This window comes from Ammodytes marinus, assembly GCF_949987685.1.
Source record: "Ammodytes marinus genome assembly, chromosome: 2".
Classification (NCBI taxonomy): domain Eukaryota; kingdom Metazoa; phylum Chordata; class Actinopteri; order Uranoscopiformes; family Ammodytidae; genus Ammodytes; species Ammodytes marinus.
Window position 1 is genome coordinate 10,782,782 of NC_137231.1, and position 19,359 is coordinate 10,802,140.

At 43.3% G+C, this 19,359-nt stretch overlaps 1 protein-coding gene across 1 annotated transcript in view; it reads left to right on the forward strand.

Annotated features, from left to right (window-relative positions):
• The window catches only part of rimbp2b (RIMS binding protein 2b), a gene marked incomplete at both ends in the record, with an annotated part of 64,147 nt that overhangs the window by 42,244 nt on the left and 2,544 nt on the right, over positions 1 to 19,359 (forward strand). The window contains 16 exons of the mRNA XM_080043787.1: positions 1,472 to 1,581; positions 1,662 to 2,528; positions 5,032 to 5,180; positions 7,959 to 8,612; positions 8,795 to 8,932; positions 9,914 to 10,075; positions 11,497 to 12,282; positions 13,311 to 13,419; positions 13,941 to 14,066; positions 15,487 to 15,668; positions 16,563 to 16,731; positions 16,903 to 16,965; positions 17,272 to 17,375; positions 18,065 to 18,091; positions 18,613 to 18,684; positions 19,184 to 19,318. Of these exons, the coding sequence (XP_079899913.1) occupies positions 1,472 to 1,581; positions 1,662 to 2,528; positions 5,032 to 5,180; positions 7,959 to 8,612; positions 8,795 to 8,932; positions 9,914 to 10,075; positions 11,497 to 12,282; positions 13,311 to 13,419; positions 13,941 to 14,066; positions 15,487 to 15,668; positions 16,563 to 16,731; positions 16,903 to 16,965; positions 17,272 to 17,375; positions 18,065 to 18,091; positions 18,613 to 18,684; positions 19,184 to 19,318 (3,853 nt within the window). The remainder of the gene's footprint in view (positions 1 to 1,471; positions 1,582 to 1,661; positions 2,529 to 5,031; positions 5,181 to 7,958; positions 8,613 to 8,794; positions 8,933 to 9,913; positions 10,076 to 11,496; positions 12,283 to 13,310; positions 13,420 to 13,940; positions 14,067 to 15,486; positions 15,669 to 16,562; positions 16,732 to 16,902; positions 16,966 to 17,271; positions 17,376 to 18,064; positions 18,092 to 18,612; positions 18,685 to 19,183; positions 19,319 to 19,359) is intronic.

Here is a 19,359-nt window from a genome sequence, read left to right on the forward strand (position 1 = left end):
TATTATGATGATGAGTGATAATAATAAAAATAGAATAAACTGAGCTGGTCACTTTGTGTAGACAAGTCATGGAAAAATTGTATTTGCTTTCTCTCAAAGAGTTTTTGGCTGTGGTCTTAAAGAAAATAGATACATTACATCAGTATTTCACAATCACTATAAAGCCATATGATATCAATCAAAGCATATGTCAATGAAAACACCAATATCTAATCTACTTTTACCTAATCAGCTCTAGCAATCTTCTTTTTTTTCTTCAGCCAAGACTTGAGGCTAGTTTTAAGTACAGCACAACTTCTAAGTTTCTAATATCTGCTATTGAGAAAGCAGATTGACCACAAGAAGTCTTTCTGAACTGCGGTGTCCAGTCACCCCTAAAGGACGCTCTGGTCCTACCAGCACTGTCACTGGCAAGGGAATGTAAGGCATCCTCTGAGAGGACGGGGTTTTAGGGTGTATTCACACATTTAGTTCGGTTGAAACAAACTCAGGTGCACTTCCGCCTTCGGTGCGCATCTTTCAGACATGTGTGGCCTACAGTGCCAACAGGTTCACGCTGCACTTTGCATGAAGAGTGTGTTTTTATTGTTCTTCCCAACAGGACCGTCAATACTGTCCCGTGTCAGTTTGGAGCTGAACTGCGCCAAACTGACACCAAGCTGATACACAGCTTAATCAGCTGTGTTTCAGCTTGAGCCTATTCTTCACATGAGCCGCGCGTCCAGCAGCAAAAATACAGAAAAAATTATGTTTCACATCGTAGGCTAAAAGACACATAACGTGGCATTGACATAGGGCTACATATTATAACCATATGAAACAACAATAATTTGATGTTTTTCTTCTTTATTTATAGGCTAGATGTAGGCCTTTTTATTATTTTTAACCCCATATTATATCAGAAATTCGCAGTTTTTACTTTGTTCTTCCTGCTTCTCTCCACCCCAGAATGTCTGTCCAATGAATGAATGACCTCAGATCACGTGTGGTTTTGCTTCGTAATGCTGGTTCACTTGCAAGAGGGGCAATATGAAAGTGGACCACACCAAAAAAAAAAATGTAATTCTATTTGGTCTGGACCAAAGCAAGTGAACTAACGGACTTTCCATGTGTGAATACACCCTAAGAGTATGCATAATGTTGAACATTAGGTATGTATCAAAAATAAAATAAGGGGGTGTCACAAACTGAGGAAATCCTATTTCTTCGGGATGTTACAATGATGATAATTCCTTGGCTGTTTGTATAGCACTATAAAAATATGTCGATAAAGTTGGTACACATGCATAAGTGTAGTCATACCTGCCTGCGACCAGGTTGTTATGCAATAAGCAGTTGAGCATAGCATGTACAAACAGTTTTGCCGCAGATGAAGACAACTGGTGCCTAATGCGCTTAAAATTATTTAAACATTATATAAATACCTGATATAAATTTGGTTGAATTTTTTATTTTGTGTTTCTCAATGTAGCTACAATCCTTATGATGGGCCTAATGAGAATCCTGAGGCAGAACTCCCCCTGGTGGCAGGGAAGTACCTTTACGTTTACGGAACAATGGATGAAGATGGCTTTTACGAAGGTCTGACCTGCCTTGGCATTGTTTAACCTTTTGTCCTTAACATTAGCAGCAATACCGACTATCTCCTTTTTGTTTCTCAGGAGAGCTACTGGATGGACAGCGGGGACTTGTCCCATCCAATTTTGTGGAATTTCTCAAGGATGAGGAGACAGCATCTGTCAAGCACAGGGACACAGTGGCTAAAGAACCTGGCTACCTCAACCACAGTAGCCTAGGCTCTCATAGAGTGGGTGTCTGCACGGGAACAAGTATAAGCAGTTTGCTGTCTGACAGTAAACTAGACTGTCTAAGCAGCAGCAGCTTTGGCATGGACCTCCTGGGCTCCTCCAGCAACGGGACAGGAACCTTGGATGTCAGCACCGACGAGGTTGGCGAAGACATTGTGCCTTATCCCCGCCGCATCAACCTGATTAAACAACTTGCCAAGAGTGTTATTATTGGCTGGGATCCCCCTGTGGTCCCACCAGGCTGGGGCTCCATCAGTGGCTACAATGTCTTGGTGGATAAGGAGGTGCGCATGAGTGTCCCCTACGGGGGCAGGACAAAGTCACTAATTGAAAAGCTCAATCTTGTTACCAACACCTACCGTATCTCAGTGCAGAGCATCACAGAGCGAGGCCCATCAGACGAGCTGCGGTGTACAATGCTCGTGGGGAAGGATGTGGTGGTGGCACCTTACTACCTGCGGGTGGACGGCATCACGCAGGTCTCAGCTGAGCTCTCTTGGATGCCCAGCAACAGCAACTACAGTCACACCATCTTCCTCAACGGTGCTGAGTACGACATGGTCAAGGCGGGGGGCTACAAGTACAAGTTCTTCAACCTGAAGCCCATGACAGTTTACAAGGTGAAGGTTGTGGCACAGCCGCATCAGGTGCCTTGGCAGCTTCCCCTGGATCATAGGGACAAGAGGGAAATTTCTGTGGAGTTCTGCACTCAGCCTGCAGGTCAGCCTCCAAAACATTACTCACATGAGCACTTTTATCTGTTCAGTAAACCATGGCCATTATGTTCTGTATGCTTGTTTGTTTGGACATTCATATCCCCCTCCACCCGACCTCTTAGGAACTTTGACTATCCTTTGACTTTTCATCTAGGGCCATCATTGGCTCAAAATCTTAATTTGTCCAATACTTTGGAAGTTTAGACCAAATCCTTTAAAGCTTATAAGATTCCCAATAGCCTTAGAATGACATTTTGTTTAGTGCTTGTTATCACATGCTATCATACTACAATAAGATGGTGAACATGGTCTGATTTTGATCAGTTCTTTTGACCACTTGGAGGTGGTAAAAACTTGTTGAGCTGAAATTGTTTGCTAATAGTTGCTTAATTACACATCTAGCAAAGACAGAGTAACATTACCTTTCATTTGGAGACATGTTTTTTGCATATGTTATTCGAACAGTCACTCCCTTTTGAGACCTTTTTAGCTGCAAAAGGCCTGACAATGACTAGCTAGTCGCTTACCTTGTCCGTCTTTTGTTTGTCAATGGGCATATTGCGCACCTTTCAGAGATATGTAATTGAAAACAATTACAAGCTTTGGCTGGAAACAAGGTTCATTATAGCACTCACTTAACCACAGTCTCTGCAAATGCTGTTAGTTTGTACATTTCTGTTTTAAAATGTGTATTTATGATAAAAAGGTCACATTGTTCTCCATTGCCCCCAATCTGATTTATGTTATTAATATTCTGTTCTGTTTCAAAGTCATCTGATATTTCACATTGAAAGACATCTGATAATTTACATCTAACATTTAAATCTATTTATGCACTCACCCCCACGCCATGCCCTTTACATTTACAAACTTGACAAACATCTGAGCCATTTTCATTTCTCCAAAGCCACTTTAAGATTGCGCCCGTGGGTGTGTGTGTACTACTGCGATAAGACACATGCATGGTAGAAAAAGAAAAAAAGAAAAGTGCAATGAGAAAACATAGTAAAAGCCTTTGCTGGAAAAAGCTACATAACACTAGAAAAAAAAGAGTCTCTGGAAGCCAAATTAGTGAGCGTAGATCTCAGGGTTTTCTTCTCCCAGGGGGCCTTGCTGGCGCTTTACTGTTGGTCTCACAGCCTGACTGTCTCGCTTTGGGAAATCTTTTAAAGTGAGAATGTAAAAAGGCAACATATGCAGATTAAATATGGTTCATTTCATATGGTTGAATATTGTTGAATAAAAATATATAATTTAACCTTTATTTAACATGGAAAGGAGACCTAAACTGCCATTTCAAAGATATTAGAAAAAGATAAAAGCAATAAGATTAGAGACAACAGCTAAAACAGAGGGAGTGACTGAGAAACAGAGGGGAGAACAGAGAGAGAGAGTGAGGCTGAAGTTTGAATCGACATTTTCTGTTGGCAGCTGACGGACTAACATGCTGAGAGTTCATTAAATGATCTATCTATTGAACATGTTAATTAGAGGTGTGTGAAATAGTCTCGGTATCATTGGCGGACAACTGTTGCCAATACAAAGGACATGGGCTGTAGGCACTATATTAGGCTTTTACACTCAGTGTGTGTTCTACTTAACAAGTGACTTCATTAGTTCTTAGTTATTTTTGTGTTAATATTAGTCATGTGGAGCAGCCTCCACTTCCATGCCTGGAAATTGGTGTCTGTGCTGTTTGCGTCCAGTATAAATGAACAGTGGCTCCACTTAAATATTCAGTTAAACACTCATTCTGGTTCTCGGAGGAGCTTGTTTATGGCATAGTTTAAAAATGACAAGAAGAGCAAATGAAGTCTCCAGACAGCCACTGCTGCTGTTTCAAAACTGTGCCTGTGTCGTCTGCTGACAGTCAGCGTAGAAATGTGATTAAGATTGCATTAATTTAGATTCTTGCCCGACAAACAGCTGCACCGGTGCAGCTGGGAGATACTGCTGACTGCATCTGCTCACTCTCTCTTTCAGTGTGTGACTGCAGGGGAGCGGCAGCCCTGCACAGATGGGCATGTTGTTTAGTATGCAGGCCGCACTTACAGATTGTAGAAATTGCAATAATTTTTTTTCTCCTGATCCTCCATAGAATATTGTCAGCGGAAAATCTGGCAACAGGATATTGCTGTACACACTGATGGCTGAAAATTGAGAGAGATAAGCTGAGCATAAATGTAACAAAATTATCCCTCAAATTACAATATTTGAATAGAATACACACTACATTGAGCTGTCACTGACTAATAATTTGCTACATGTAATGTTTCTGGAATAATGCTAGGTAATACCATAACGTTAGGCTCCATACAGTTCTTTGTTAGACATATAATGGAGTTCCCCCAATTCCATGTGAAATGGTTATTAAATACAGTCTACATTACAGAATCTGCACATTCTTTAAAACATTTTTTAAAATCAAATAGGCAGACATGGTTCAACCAATGTTGAGCTGTATTTCTTCTTCTCTCCTTATCCAGCATGTGTGTTGTTTTCCCCAGGGCCCCCTCTCCCTCCTCAGGAGGTGCATATCCAGTATGAGACGCCCGGGATGCTGCAGGTCAGATGGAAGCCACCGGCTCTGACGTCTTCAGGAACGTCCAACGGGGCCAGTGTCATTGGCTATGCCGTGTGCACAAAGGGACAAAAGGTACCAAATGTCAGAACAAGTGCCATTCTCTCTGGTCTTACAATACACTTCTTAACACAGGTAGCCTTTAATGGTGAAATATGTGAGCAGCGCTCTATTGCCATCTCCTGGAGAGACTAAATAATGCTGATATCCAGCCCCCAAGGGACAAACGTTACTATATTACCAATTTAGTGCTGTCACTACGTAACACCAGAAAAGGGAGCTATGACAAACTCCATCGTGCTGTCACTATGACATGTGTGTGTCTTTATTGGTATGCTCCTTTTAAATGTGGCTATAAAACATGATAGTGTCCAGTTACATTAAAAACTAACTGGACGAAGTGGGTGCTATGGTTAAAGTTTTTTTCGATCGCTAAACCACAGTGGGCACAACTGGAGCGACATGTGCAAAACTCTAACAACACTATGCACAGCAGCAGTTCATGTGGACCAAACACTAGCTAATTTTTCATTGATTAAACACAATTTTCAAAACTCTCATGGATTATATCACAACCTGTTCAACACTGTGGATTTCCAGCACTTTGTTCAAATGCTAACACACTGCTGTCACAACTGTAAACCATACATTCAAAACAGAATGGATTTCATCCTGGTGCATTTGAAACACTGTGGATTGCAATTTCAACTGAGCCACTAAGAAGGTGTCTTGTTTTAGATTTTTTAGTGAACATATACAGTAAATAGGGAAAGTACTTTCTTCTCAAAAATACTTTCTTTTGAAAATGGAGCAATGAAGACAGGTTGGTGGAGGGAGAAGAGTGGCAGAGAGAGTGTGTATGTGTGGAGGAAGACCTAAAATACATAGAGCTGTAATTTCTGATGAAATACGTAAGGGCTACACTGATAGACCCTGTTGTGAATCATGAGCCCCTTTTACACAGAGATTGCGGCATATTGACGGAACGAAAGAGTGGCAATTTGCCGGCTCTGCTTGGTTCGGTGTTATTTACACAGAACCAAGCAACGCCGGCCTGCTGGCGCATCAGTAGCCCCTTTTACACAGCGCTCCGGAATGAAAGAGGTGCTTGTAAGCAGCGTCAGGTGTGACGTAAGCATTTAGCGCCGCGCCGGTCAGCTGCTTTACAACAACAACACTGGCCGGTGAATTGAGAGCAGAAGTGCTGGAGCTTGCACTAAGAGGGCCGTATTTTACTGTCCCCACGGTGTGCCGGTTGATCTCGTTACGCGCTGAGTCCAACATCTCTGGAACTGTTAACCAAACTGACAACATCACTCCGCTCACTGCGTCACCTGTGTTTGTGTGTATGTGGGTGGGTGTCTGTGTGACAGGTTGGCTGTGAGCGAGTCTCTTTGTGAGGGCAGAGATCTGCCAATCAGACATACACATACACACAGTGTGTGAAGTCACGTTACTGTAGACAGAAATAAAGTGTGGATATACGCTCAGATTTAGGATAATAATAGCGGCGGCGATCCGGTCGCAGCCTAGCTTAGCCTAGCCTAGCTTTCCCATTGTACAACTTTCCCCGGGCAGAAATAGACTCATACACTCTGCAAAATGAAGCGTGGGGGTTTGGATTGAGCAGCGGACCTTATGACCAGCTAGATTATATGCTGTTCCTTTTATTTGGTGATTTTTACGGGACATCAGGCCGCCGTGATTAATGTTAAACACACGTCCTTCAACTGCTAACATGGTCGCATGTTTAGAACGTAGGCTATGGAACGTCAAACGCCCCCTTGTTCCGCAACAACAAGCTGGCCGCATTTAAACAGAGAGGCGGAACTGATTGTGTCGGCAATCTTACTACCCCCCCCGAGGTAGTAAAATTCCCGGAACAATTTCTCGCACATTTCTTCCCCCGTTCCGCAACGGTCGCATTTATACAACAGGGCTTGGGCCGAAATTCCGGCATATTCCCGGCTTTCACTGGCTGTGTAAAAGGGGCTATGGTCTCTCATTGAGAGAGGCAGGGTTGAGAGTGCAACCCAATCTGCAAAGATCTAAAGTTGCATCTGTAATAAGAATTTTCCAGCAAACAAACATCTTAGAGTTGCATCCTTACAGTAAATGACAACATTACAGGAATTGATTTCTGTAGTACAATTATAGAAGATTTACACAGACAAATACTACATTTGGAAATGTTTTCAATAAAATATACAAAATTTGTATCTATTGAAGCAAACTTCTGATTTTGATTTCTTTATTTTTTTCCTAAAAAACTGGTATGTTATAAAATAAACAATTTCATGTGAAATAATTTCACTCTTTCATCAAAGAAAATATTATGTAATTTGTGTGAAGTAACTCAAATTATTCAAACTGTAAAGATTAAAAGTTTGTAATTTGTGTTTTGGGGTTTGATGCTAGTGTTTATACTCTGAGCGTGTTCTGAGTGATAGTGTGTGTTATCTCAATGAGGCTGGTTCATAGTGTTTGCTGCACTGAGCCTATTTAGCAGGTGAAGTGAACTGTTCAGCTCCTGTTGGTAGTGCAGACTGTAGTTAGAGTTTTGCACATTGAGCTACAGTTGTGCCCACTGTGGGTTAGAGATCGAAAAAAAAATGTAATACATGATCAAGTTATTGTGCCGGACCACCAACATCTATACATGTGTTTGTAATGACATATCTTGTAATATTCAGGTATTTCTCTTCAACCAACAGATAACAGAGCTACCAATGCATGTGCATATGTGATATGTAGATATGCTCGTGTGATGGTAGTACTTCTGTATAGTATGACGACATTGTGAATTCCTCTTTGTTGCTAATAAGGATGTTCCTGGTCTATTTGTGAATACAGATAGCAGAGGTCCTGTACCCAACGGCGGACTATGTGGCCGTGGAGTTAAACAGGATTCAGGGTCTGGAGGCCCGGGAACTCATTGTAAGGACGTTGTCAAACCAAGGGGAGTCCCAGGACTCGCCCGTGGCCGTCATCCCGCACAATCTCTTGGGCTCCCCGCGCCTCTCACGCCGAACTGACGCACCTCCAATGCCTCAACCGGTGCACTCACAGACACATCCTCCGTATCCCTCCACGTACCCACCCAATCACCCTCAGCCACAGGTACAGCCTCTGCCCAGAGCCCAGCCCCACACGCTCCCCCACGCGCCTTCGCACTCGCAGCCCGTCCACCCTCACCAGCCCCCTTCTCATCCCCAGACACACTACCAACGCCACCCCATGTCCAAGTCCAAACCGCTAGTAAGTGCCAGAGAGTCAGAAACCAAAGAGCATGAGGCGGGCATGCATTCGGACCAGCAGTGGGAGAGATGCCCCTCTCCACTGCCTCCCATGCGTGGACCCCACCTGGAGCCTCCGCACTTCCAGACACGGCGATCGCCCTCTCCTCAGAGGATTCTACCGCAGCCTCAGGGAGTCCCCATCCCCAACACCATCGCCAAGGCCATGGCCAGGGAAGCTGCTCAGAAAATGTTTGCTGAGGGCAACAGGGTGCGTGGGGGATTCAATTATAAAAACACTATTTATTGATGATAAAGTGATAGAATCTAGTATTTGTCATAATGCTAATAGTTATACTGTATATATGTCAGGTTCATGATGACATGGTTCAAGAAAAATAACATTGTTTGTATTATTTTTCAGTCTAAATGTCTAAAGATTTTTCTATTTAGATGGAGAAAAGGAATATCTTCAGTGAGCGAGGTCCGGTCAACTCTGACGAGGAGGAGGATGGATACGATTCTCCTCATGCGAGAAGGAGAGGAGCCTCGGTGGATGAATTCCTCAGAGGCTCAGAGTTGGGCAGACAGGTACTTTACAAAAAAACACAACAAGCTGTGCCCAGCCAATCAGTAAGGGTGCATCACTTGTTTCTAGGGAGGGCATGGAAGAACTATTTAACAGTATCAGCAAAATTGAACTGGATCAAATCACATCCCATTTAAGGTGGATTTGTTTTCAAAATCACTTTTGTCAAAATCAGTGAATACCTGCTTATGATCCCCTTCCTGTATATATTGTGTGTGCGCTGAAAAAGAATCTGGTGTTAATACACAGCCTAGGCTCTGTAAACGGGTACATAACCAGAGTTGCTCGGACCGACCCACCTTAGATGGCAACAATGCTAATCGTAAGCTAATCGCTATGAAAATGCAGGCTGCATTGTGTCTTAAGTAGTACTGTAGCAAGTGTGACAATAAGCCGGTCAATATTTAATAAGTGTTGAAGCCAAAAACCTATCACAGCCAAATTATTTTTTGATCTGGAGCTTCGCATAAATAGCGATAGTATTATTGCTAGCTATGGTGAGTCGGTAAGAGCCCCTTTTTTTACATACCTGTCTTTCAGTGCCTGTGTATCAATAGACAACACACAGTGCGGACAGGTAGCGCATAGTAGGGAAATCATAATCAAATTGAAGCCCCTCTTATATGGAGAAAATCCATTGTGAGATTTCAGGAAAAGTAGAACAATTTTAACAGACATGGCAGCCTTTCCTCTACCATATAGCAGCGCTGAAGTGACCTTCATGACACCTTTTTGACTTTTTATTTTTTGCTTAACATTTACCTTAAATATATACAATGTCTTAGAAACCTTTTAAGTACAGTACGCCATGTTAGTTGTTTCTTTTGTTTTGTCTTTTGTTTGTGTGTTCGCTTTCTCAGTTGTGTGTTTGTGTTCTTTAAAAAGAAAAATCCAAAAAGAAAAGAAAAAAATCAAACCCCTCTTAATTCATATTTCTGAATCTCTACTGCATCAGTATTCTTTCTTTTTTTCTTTTATCTTAGCACCATCATCACCACTATAGCCACAGCGAGGAGTACCACACAGAGAGTAGCCGGGGCTCCGACCTGTCCGACATTATGGAGGAGGACGAGGAAGATCTTTACTCTGAAATGCAGCTGGAGGAGGGCCGTAGGCGTAGCATCAACTCACACAACACTCTTAAGGTACACACTGCACACCTTAAGTCTGTAGTGGGCAGCGGGAAGACAAAGGTTTAGGGAGGGAGGGCACCTTTCTCACAGGCTCTACAACCAGGCCCATGGTGGCTTTGCCTGGCTGAGCTCCCCTGCCTTGAGTTAGCCAAATCAGCCTCCCCGCTCCAGCCTGCTCCTCCACCTCACCCCTCCAGCACTGCTTTACTCATTCAAGGCTGAGCTCATGGGAATGGCTGTGTTGTGTATACAAACTACATAGCATGCGAGAGGGGAAGGCTGTAAAAAAAAAAAAAAAAAAAAAAAGAAGAAATTCGCAAATTGCGCGTTGCATTTTGTTGCCCTTTACACTGTGTTGAAAGTGTTAGTATGTGATACTAAAGTGTAATTTTTTGAACATTCGCACTGTATCGAAGGTTCATGGCATATGAATTGCTTATGGGAATCTCATTTAAGTGAGTACTTAAATGGAAATATTCACTTTTGTTTATGTCTGTCATGTCCTAATGTTTAATTTATTTATTGTCAATGTAGATGTTAACATTGTCAGCACATGAGCCTGTCTTCATTTGGTCTGTCAGTGGGGTTGTGTCAATGTAAAGCCAATATGCCGTTGTGATCAATGCACAATCACTGCCAATTTGGTTAGGTTATTCTTGTTTTTGTCCACTTACCTGTAGAGCAATGTGATTTTATTCCAGTGTGTTCATTAGTGTATTTACTCTTTAAATACACCAATGCTGAGTCTACTCTTTGTCATCACCATCTATTTGTAAATCACTGTTGCATGTTAGCCATGTTATTTCAAAATATGTCTAGTAATAATATCAAAATCTGAATTAGATATTTTTAAAGGAACAGCTAAAGATTAATTGTCAAATTTGCTTCTGCTATAGTTTTTTTGTGAGCATATTGAAGGAATTTGTGTACGTTTAACTGTATTGGAACTTGTTGAAATTAGTGTCCAGTTCAAAATGTTCTCAGCAGCTTTCATGTTTTTTTAGATTAATTTATTCATTTCATATTCATTGATGTTTTTACGTTTCATTTTAACCCTTCCCCACGGCACTTACTTAGCCTACACCTTTTGTTCGAATATTTCTAATTTCTCACAAGTGAAATTCTCCTTTCCACACTTTCAACCTCTGTGCCCACTCTGAGTTTACCAGTTTATATTTGAGATTCCTGTTCAGAGCATGCCATTTCCTCCCTCATGGAATGATACTGCATGTCCTACTACATTGCCACAAATAACTAATTCTGTCTTTATTTTGTCTTTCCCCCCCATTTGTTCTATTCACATACTGTGTTGTTTCCTGCCAAAAAAACTTTTCAACCCCTCTCACAAAAATCTAAACCGAACTTTTTGAATTGAACTGATTAACTGAACTGTGAAAAATTGTGGAACTTTGCCTCCTGGTTCATGACTTAAGGCATATTACAAGCATCGGGACTTGGCAGAGGAAAGAGACTGCTGGGACCTCCAGCGGGAGGTGGTGAAGCAGAAGTCTCTCCGGAGCAAGCGTCTCCACAGCATCCCCGAGGTGGCTGAGGAAGAGTGTGACGGTGTGGACGGCATGGGTCAGCGTTTGTGTTTTGAAGACGGTGGGCGGCCGGGAACGTCACACGCTCAGCGGAGGATGTACCCCCAGAACTCCCACATGCCCAACCATCCCCATCCCCCCCACAATAAGAGCTCCCGCTACCTGCAACGCCAGCGCTCCTCCCCTCGTTTCACTGACGGCCGCTATGGCTACGGCACGGACGAGCGCGGCTATGGACGACCCAATCGGCAGAACACCAAGAGTCCTGACAGTGGGTTAGACTGTGGCAGTGAGGAAGAGGGATCTCTAGGCCGGGGTTATCGAGGGTACTATGCTCATGGGAGCCCCATGCGGGGGCCGGTGCACATCATTCACTGTGAAGGGCCGGTAGAAAGGCGGGCCCTGGCTATGGGCCGTAAAAGAACTCTGACCCGCCAGTGCAGCATGGAAGAGGATTATTGTGACGTCCAATTGACTGCAGCCAAGCCGGTACACAGAGGTGACTTTAGGAACAGGGAGCACTTTGGGCCCGGTCGGGAGGCTGGCTCACGAAACTACTCCAGGGAAGGCGCCCTGAGCGAGGGCAGGCTACACAAGCTGGACAGGGTCTATTACAGCCCCCACAGGGAGGTTAGGGCCCACTCTATGTCCAGGCTCAACCGGGACCAGCCGCTGGTGTGTGATTCAGACTTTCTGCTGTACTTTCCATCAGCAAGCTGCAGTCATTCTGTTTTTTTTAAATGTTGTCAGTTTTTCTTTATGATTACCCCCCTCCCTTCTTTATTTTTATTTTGTGACAATTTGTCACACATTCATGGTCCTTCTGATTTCAAGTTTTATTTTGTGTGAATTACTTTGCTCGTCCTCAAAATGTCAGGTGGATTTTATAGTAAACTTTCACTTACCTAAAGGCCATTCAACTAAGTTTTGACTTCTCATGTCGTTGAGGGGAAAGGTTCCATACAAAGGAGAGTCTCTGTACAGTGCATGGGGATGTTATGCTCCCGTTTGTTTGTTTCCCTCCATGTGTCAACGTCCATAGCTGCAGCTGTATGGCTGCACCTTAAGCTTGGAGCTTAATTTCAGCATCTCATGCCTCTCATTGCTTCACATACAAAATAAGGCCAGCAACCTGCTGTGATTAATTTAGCCTTCAACCCATACATACCATCTCTTTTACTTGTTTCAGCAACAATCACAATTTTCCATGTATTAAATGTTTAGATTTTTCTAATACAAAGACCCAGGTGGAAGCTATAATGGCTTTGCTCAACAAACCACATCTCAATCCATTCTAAATCACTTAGTCTTTTTTTCTTCTCATCCACCCTCAGCCTTTTGGTCCTTCATGCCGCCATTTGTTTCTTTGTTCATCAAGGAGCTGACATGCACAGAACAAAACGAACCGGAGAAATGGTCTTTAGCTAAACATCTGACCCTTCCTAAACCCCTAGTCCATGCTGTTGTGATGGGGTGGATTTGATTTACTTGTTTAATTGTTTTGTTTCTTGTCTTATGTATTTTCTTTTACTATTATTTTGCCTCCTTAAGGACAAATGGAAACCATTTCATTTGTCCTTATGGTTTTAGTCAGGATTGTCTTTTCAAGTTGTTTAAATTAAATAAATCAAATGGTAAATCTTATTTTTGCAATGCAGGCAGTTTGGTGTTTCTAAGCTCTTCTCTGTTTTTTTCTTCTAAAGATCATTGGGAACTCAGCATCACACGGGAACACTGATCGTCTGGAGCAGTCGGGGAGGAGGCTGGTTCACATCGGCAACTCCTCTCAGCAGCGGCCCATCCCATCTATTGGTTAGTGAGGTCACACCGTGAGGAGACCACCTGCAGGGCCACTGATGTTTGTGCTATTTATACCATGTGTTTCCCTCGCCCCATGTGAGCTGAGCTGTACATCTCTCCCATAGAGCTTTAGCAAACCACGTAGTAGGTCACCCCTTATTTTTGTAGCTGCCCATCATTCTCACAAAGCTGGAATCACCAAATGCTCACACGCGTTTTTTTACAGGAAAGTTATCCCAGATCCGCTACCCTGTGTTTTACTGTGGGTTAACATGTTTACCTTGACCGCCTGATTCAATTTGCCCTCCTCGCAAACAGTGCAAGCATTGCTGTTTTACAACCCAGTGACTCCAGAGTGAAAGCTGTTGCTTTGTATTCCCCCCTCTCTCCCCCCCATTCCTCCCCCACCTCAGGGCAAACCTACTCATCATCCTACTGTCTCAGCATGAGTGAATGGTCCATGGGGGTAGAGCAGAGTGTGTGTGCGTGCGGGGGATCTCTGACCGTAACGCTGTGATTGGTGTCTTCTGTAGAGATCACCATGGACAGTAACAGTGAGGGGAGTGAGGGGAACCTCTCACCCGACAAGGAGGATGTTTACTATGGCAGTGTAGCGGGGCGCAGGATATGGCCATCTATGTCCTCAGAGGAACAATATGGTATGTGGTGCAGCTTCTCTCCCAACAAGATGACAATTCAACCCTTTGACAAGGTCAGACAAAAAAAAAGGCCAAGAGTTGTTGCTTGAACACATGCAGTAATATCACGTGGTTCTTTTGTTGTGTGCTGGACAGTTAGCCTGCTTTGTGTAGCTTAGCTTCTTTTTTTATAGCCTAGCTGAATAAAAGCTGACGGGGGAAGACAAGACTGGCCACTCTTCCCGTTGCCGGAGAATGAAAAATCCCTTTCCCTGTATGTACTCCTATACACCTCCAATCCCAAGTAAAAATCCCCAACCAAATCACTCCTCCCATTCACCCTCCATGCCAGGCCACCCTCCCCAATGCAACTGAGCCCGCCCTCCTCTTCCTTAGCTTCTCCGCCCACCTTCCCCCTTTTCCTTTTCCTTCTCCTTCACGAGCCAGCAGCCCGTTCCGTTGTTAATTTTGCATGAGCAGTTGACAATACAGTGAGAAGGAAAGACACATTACAAGATGAGTTGGTGCATTGATGCCTTGTTGGTATCACTCGGTTGCACATTCATTGACACCGCTGCCATCACAAATCTGACACCGTTTTAACACCGTTGAAGCACATTTTTACATCTTCCCAAAAGCATATTTCAGTTGCTTGGTTAGTATTGATTGCAGTATCTCTGAGCCATTATTCAGACTTACAATCCACCCATTGAAACATTTAACATGGTGATCCATGAGAAGCATGGGGAACTGATATCAGGTTCATCCCTTCCCCACCTCCCTCACTTTACCTGATATCTGCATTGCTGGGAACTGCCGGGGCATTTGAAGTGTTATCTCCCTTGAGACTGGCCTCTTTTGCCACTTTCTTTCCTGCTACACATTGTTCCAAAATGTGGCCTAAAAGCATGACAAGTACAGCTGCATATGGTGTAGGAATGCTCTCCTCCAATCTCGGGGAAAGCGTGCATGTTGATCAGCCCTCTGTGAGATAAGGCAGTGAAACAGCAATGAACAGTAGTGCAGCGTTACTTGTGTTCTCCTGGTGTGCACATGTGTCATTCGGTTTCCCTTGCACTCCCCAAAACTGCTTGACATGTGTTCCCCCGTTTGTGCTGTGTTGTGTCCTATGATGTTTAGTGACTCTCACGCCAGCAAAGCAGAGATGTGTGAACGAAGAATCCGGGCCGTGCCACGATTGTATTCTATTTTGTAAAAAAAACAAAAAAAAACATCCTTCGTCGTTTTCAAAGTGGAAGACAAAAAATACTAAAAGCATAGTTATCGCCATTCGATCTCTGGCTCTTTTTTCACACATGCATCATCCGCCCTCTCCCCCTGTCAGCTCTAACAAAGAGACATCTTCTGCTCTCCTTGCCTCTACAGCCAGCGTGGCTGTATACGGCTGGTAGTAGCAGCAGAGGCCTCCTCTATGTTTCAGACGGCTTTGGCGGGCGCAGGCAGGGGCGGGGACGGCGCTCCCTGGACTACTACGAGGAGTCGGAGCCGGAGGAGATGACCCGCGTGTTCGTGGCTCTGTTCGACTACGACCCAATGTCCATGTCTCCCAACCCCGACGCTGCTGATGAGGAGCTGCCATTTAAGGAGGGCCAGGTCATCAAGGTAGTGGCTCCATTCTAAACAGATAGTCACAGATAGATATCTCCATATGAACTAAGAAAATTAAGGAGATAAATAATGCTAGATTTGATCATTTGTGTTTCCTTTCTTAAAGTGGCTTGGAGGAACTTTCAGTTTATGTTCATTTTAGCGGCCGCTTTGGACAAAAGCGGAACTGTTTTTATGATGCCAGCTGTTGGTCCTGGCCTGGGATCAAGAGGTAATTTTACCTCGAGCAATTTTGCCTGGTAAAATAAAGGTTAAATAAAATTAAAATAAATATAAAGATAGCATTCTTTGCACTGATGGCCTCGTTTGCTGTTATATGTAAGTTATGATCATCTGAGCTCCTCGTAGCTACTGTAAAGAGACTATGAAGAACTTTTAAATGTTTATGAAATGGTCTAAGGTTTCCTCTGATGATCATAAATGACCTGTAACAAAGGAGACCCTCAGCGAAAAGAATGCTATATATAAGTTAGTTATTGTTAATGCATTTGCTCGTGTCCGAATCCCGGCCAGCTCAGACGAAACAATTTACAACTGTTGGCCGGAACATCCTGTGTTTCTTTGATTCACCATTGTCATATAACCATTATTAATCTTACATAGTCACATATAAATACATAACCTCATCAGGATACATTTCTCTTTCACTCGCTTTCTAAACAAATGCATGTGCCGCCGGCACGCACTAGCAAAGATTTTTATGACAGGTGCTGGTGTCTTAAAATGACTATGGCTTTTATCTAAAGGGGCCTCTAGAATCAACAAAAACTGAAAGTTCCTCATAGTCACTTAAATGAATGAATCTGTCAATCCTAGTTACAGGTTTAATAGAATATCTCCATTGTTTTTGTCTGCGTATTTTCCACTGACACTTTGTTGTTCCTTTAGGTGTATGGGAATAAAGACACAGATGGCTTCTACAGGGCGGCGATCAGAGACCGAGTCGGTCTGATCCCCTGTAACATGGTCTCTGAAATCCAAACGGAGGACGATCGAATGATGGACCAGCTCATCAAACAAGGTTTCCTGCCACTCAACACTCCTGTGGAGAAGTTAGGTGAGGTGTCTATCTAACCACCTCAGCTTCTCTTTTTCCTTTCTGCTATGCCCTTTTACCCTGCCTTTGTGTCTGTCTGACGACTTAATGCTCTACTGAACTGTCTGTTACTGACATTTTCCTCTATTCTACTCTCCCCTCTAAATTATGTTTTTCTGCTTCCCTGTAAAGTGAACTGTGACCGTTTCAAAGATGGCCGCTCAATAAATCGCAGGTCCAGAAAGTCCAAGAGAGGTCTGTGTCCAGTGAAAGGCTCTTCTGCTCTCTGCCTTATCTTCACTGCTTTTGTTCACTTCTTACCATCCGCGTTTATCTGTGAATTGCTTTTGGCGCATTTCCACTCTATTTGCTGTCACTTTCCCAAATTATGAACACAGCAATTGCTTACTGTACCCCAAGCCATATAATCAGGTTGCAAAGATTGTTGGACTTGCACGGCTATTATGCATCATCACTGGTCATTACATCCTTAAGGAAAGTTTTGACATTATTCCATCTGATCAGTCTTCTAACTTGTATTATTACCTTTCCTCTCAATAGAGAGGAACAGGCGGAGTGGCCGTCAACATCCCATGTCAACGCGGAGAATGGTGGCGTTGTACGACTATGACCCTCGAGAGAGCTCCCCTAACGTTGATGTTGAGGTACTGTCCTCATGTGTGCTCACTTTGTCTGACCATTCTCTGTCACCACCACCATTTGTTAACATTGCAAAAAAGCTGTCAAAGACCATTTATTGTGAGATGCACCGTCGCAAAGATGTTTTATGTCTAGGTTAGTCAATTCAGGATTTAAAGGAATGCTTTGACCTTTGGGGAATGCGTTTTCACCCTGTTGCAGAGTTAGATAAGAAGATTGGTAGCACTCTTGTGTCTGTTAAATATGGAGCTACAGTCAGTGGCTGGATGGCTTAAATGAACATGAGAGTGGTAACTTTCTTATCTTACTCATGGCAAGTTATCAAATAAGCCCCTCACCACCTTCTAAAGCTCATTATTTCACCAAATATATGTACGTATACGTATCTATGTAAAAAAAATATATATGTACAGTAAATGAAAATATGGGGTTTTGCACGGGGCAACGCGCGCCCGGCCAAGAAATAGTCTGGCATACATCCCCCCAATAATTCTAAGCAAGATGATGTGGAACTACTCCTAAAGGTGTGATTCTTGGTAAACATGTGCATTGGTGAGGAGGAATGAGGGCTCACAGTTAGCACGTTGTGAGCTAAAGAATTAAATTACTGTTCCATGCTGTTTTTTTGTTTTTTTTTGCCCCTCCTCCCCGTTCACTCACTCTCACCTTTCTATTGGCACTGCCACCGACACAGTATGAGGGCAACAGACTGAATGAGGAGGTGAGTGAGGGTGAGGAGGGTACGGTATTGTCTGCTCTGTGTGTGTTTCCTTTCCCGTTTGTTGGAGTGCAAACGAGGAGGTGGGCTTCTGATGGCGGGGCCCGGCCCTCTGTCCCATGAATACAGCCCCTCATGCATTGCCTGAGCCAGCATCTCGCCTCCTCGGTTTGGTTCTTTTGTGTCGACCTGTCTCCTACATATTGCACATGCGCTACGTTTGGTCTGTGTGTTCACGAGAATCCCGTAGGACAGATGTGCCCAGTGTATTGCCATCCTGTCTTCAAAGTTCCAACAGTTGATGCATTTACAGTCGCAACAGTCCGTCTGCCAAAGACTGAACTGACACTTGTGTGTAAGATGCATCACATTGATTTGGAGAAGGAAGCACAGCATTTCAAACTCATCAAACCCCAGTAGATTTGATGTTTCTGAAAGGTTTTTTCAGCACACATAAATTGCTGTAAACAACAAGAAAAGCACAACAGGCCAAATGTATCTCAAGACCCTTTCTTCTTTGACAGGGCGAACTGACTTTCTGTGCCGGTGATGTCATCAATGTTTATGCTGAAATAGATGAAGATGGCTTTTACTATGCAAGTACCAAACATTTATATTAATACTGTATGTCTGTAGAGCAACTGTTTATATTGCTATGTGGAGCCTAATGTATTCAGATGGTCTGAAGTAGGCACAGTTTTACATAAAAACATAGTCATGCAGACTAACTTCAAAATGTTTTCTTTAAAAAAAAAGGTTGAGCTATGCCTGTCAGACGTTATGCTCCTGCACTGATTATAATTGTTTGCCCAACACATTTAATTATTGTCCTTAAAGCTGTTTCTTCTGTAATGTTAAAAGTAATGAAGCTGAGCCGCTAAACATGGTTATGTTAGAATGAAATAATAGTTACAAAGAGGGAGGGGCTATTTATGGTTCTACTGGTCCTGGATTCATCCTCCCATTTGTCACCTCTGTTGCTGCTTTAATTTGAAATCCATCTGTTCCTAGGAAAAGGGAGAAGCTGTTAAACGTTAGGTTCACATCTTACATGTAATACAGCAGATAGTCTCACTGTGCCTGTGTACTCCTCAGGGCGAGCTCAATGGACACAAGGGACTTGTTCCTTCCAACTTTCTAGAAGAAGTGCCTGACGATGTAGAGGTTTTTCTCACTGACTCACCATCTCGATACGCCCAGGACACTCCAGCACGGATAAAGACCAAAAGGGTACATGCTCCTTCGCAGTACTAGCCCTCTGTCATCCATGT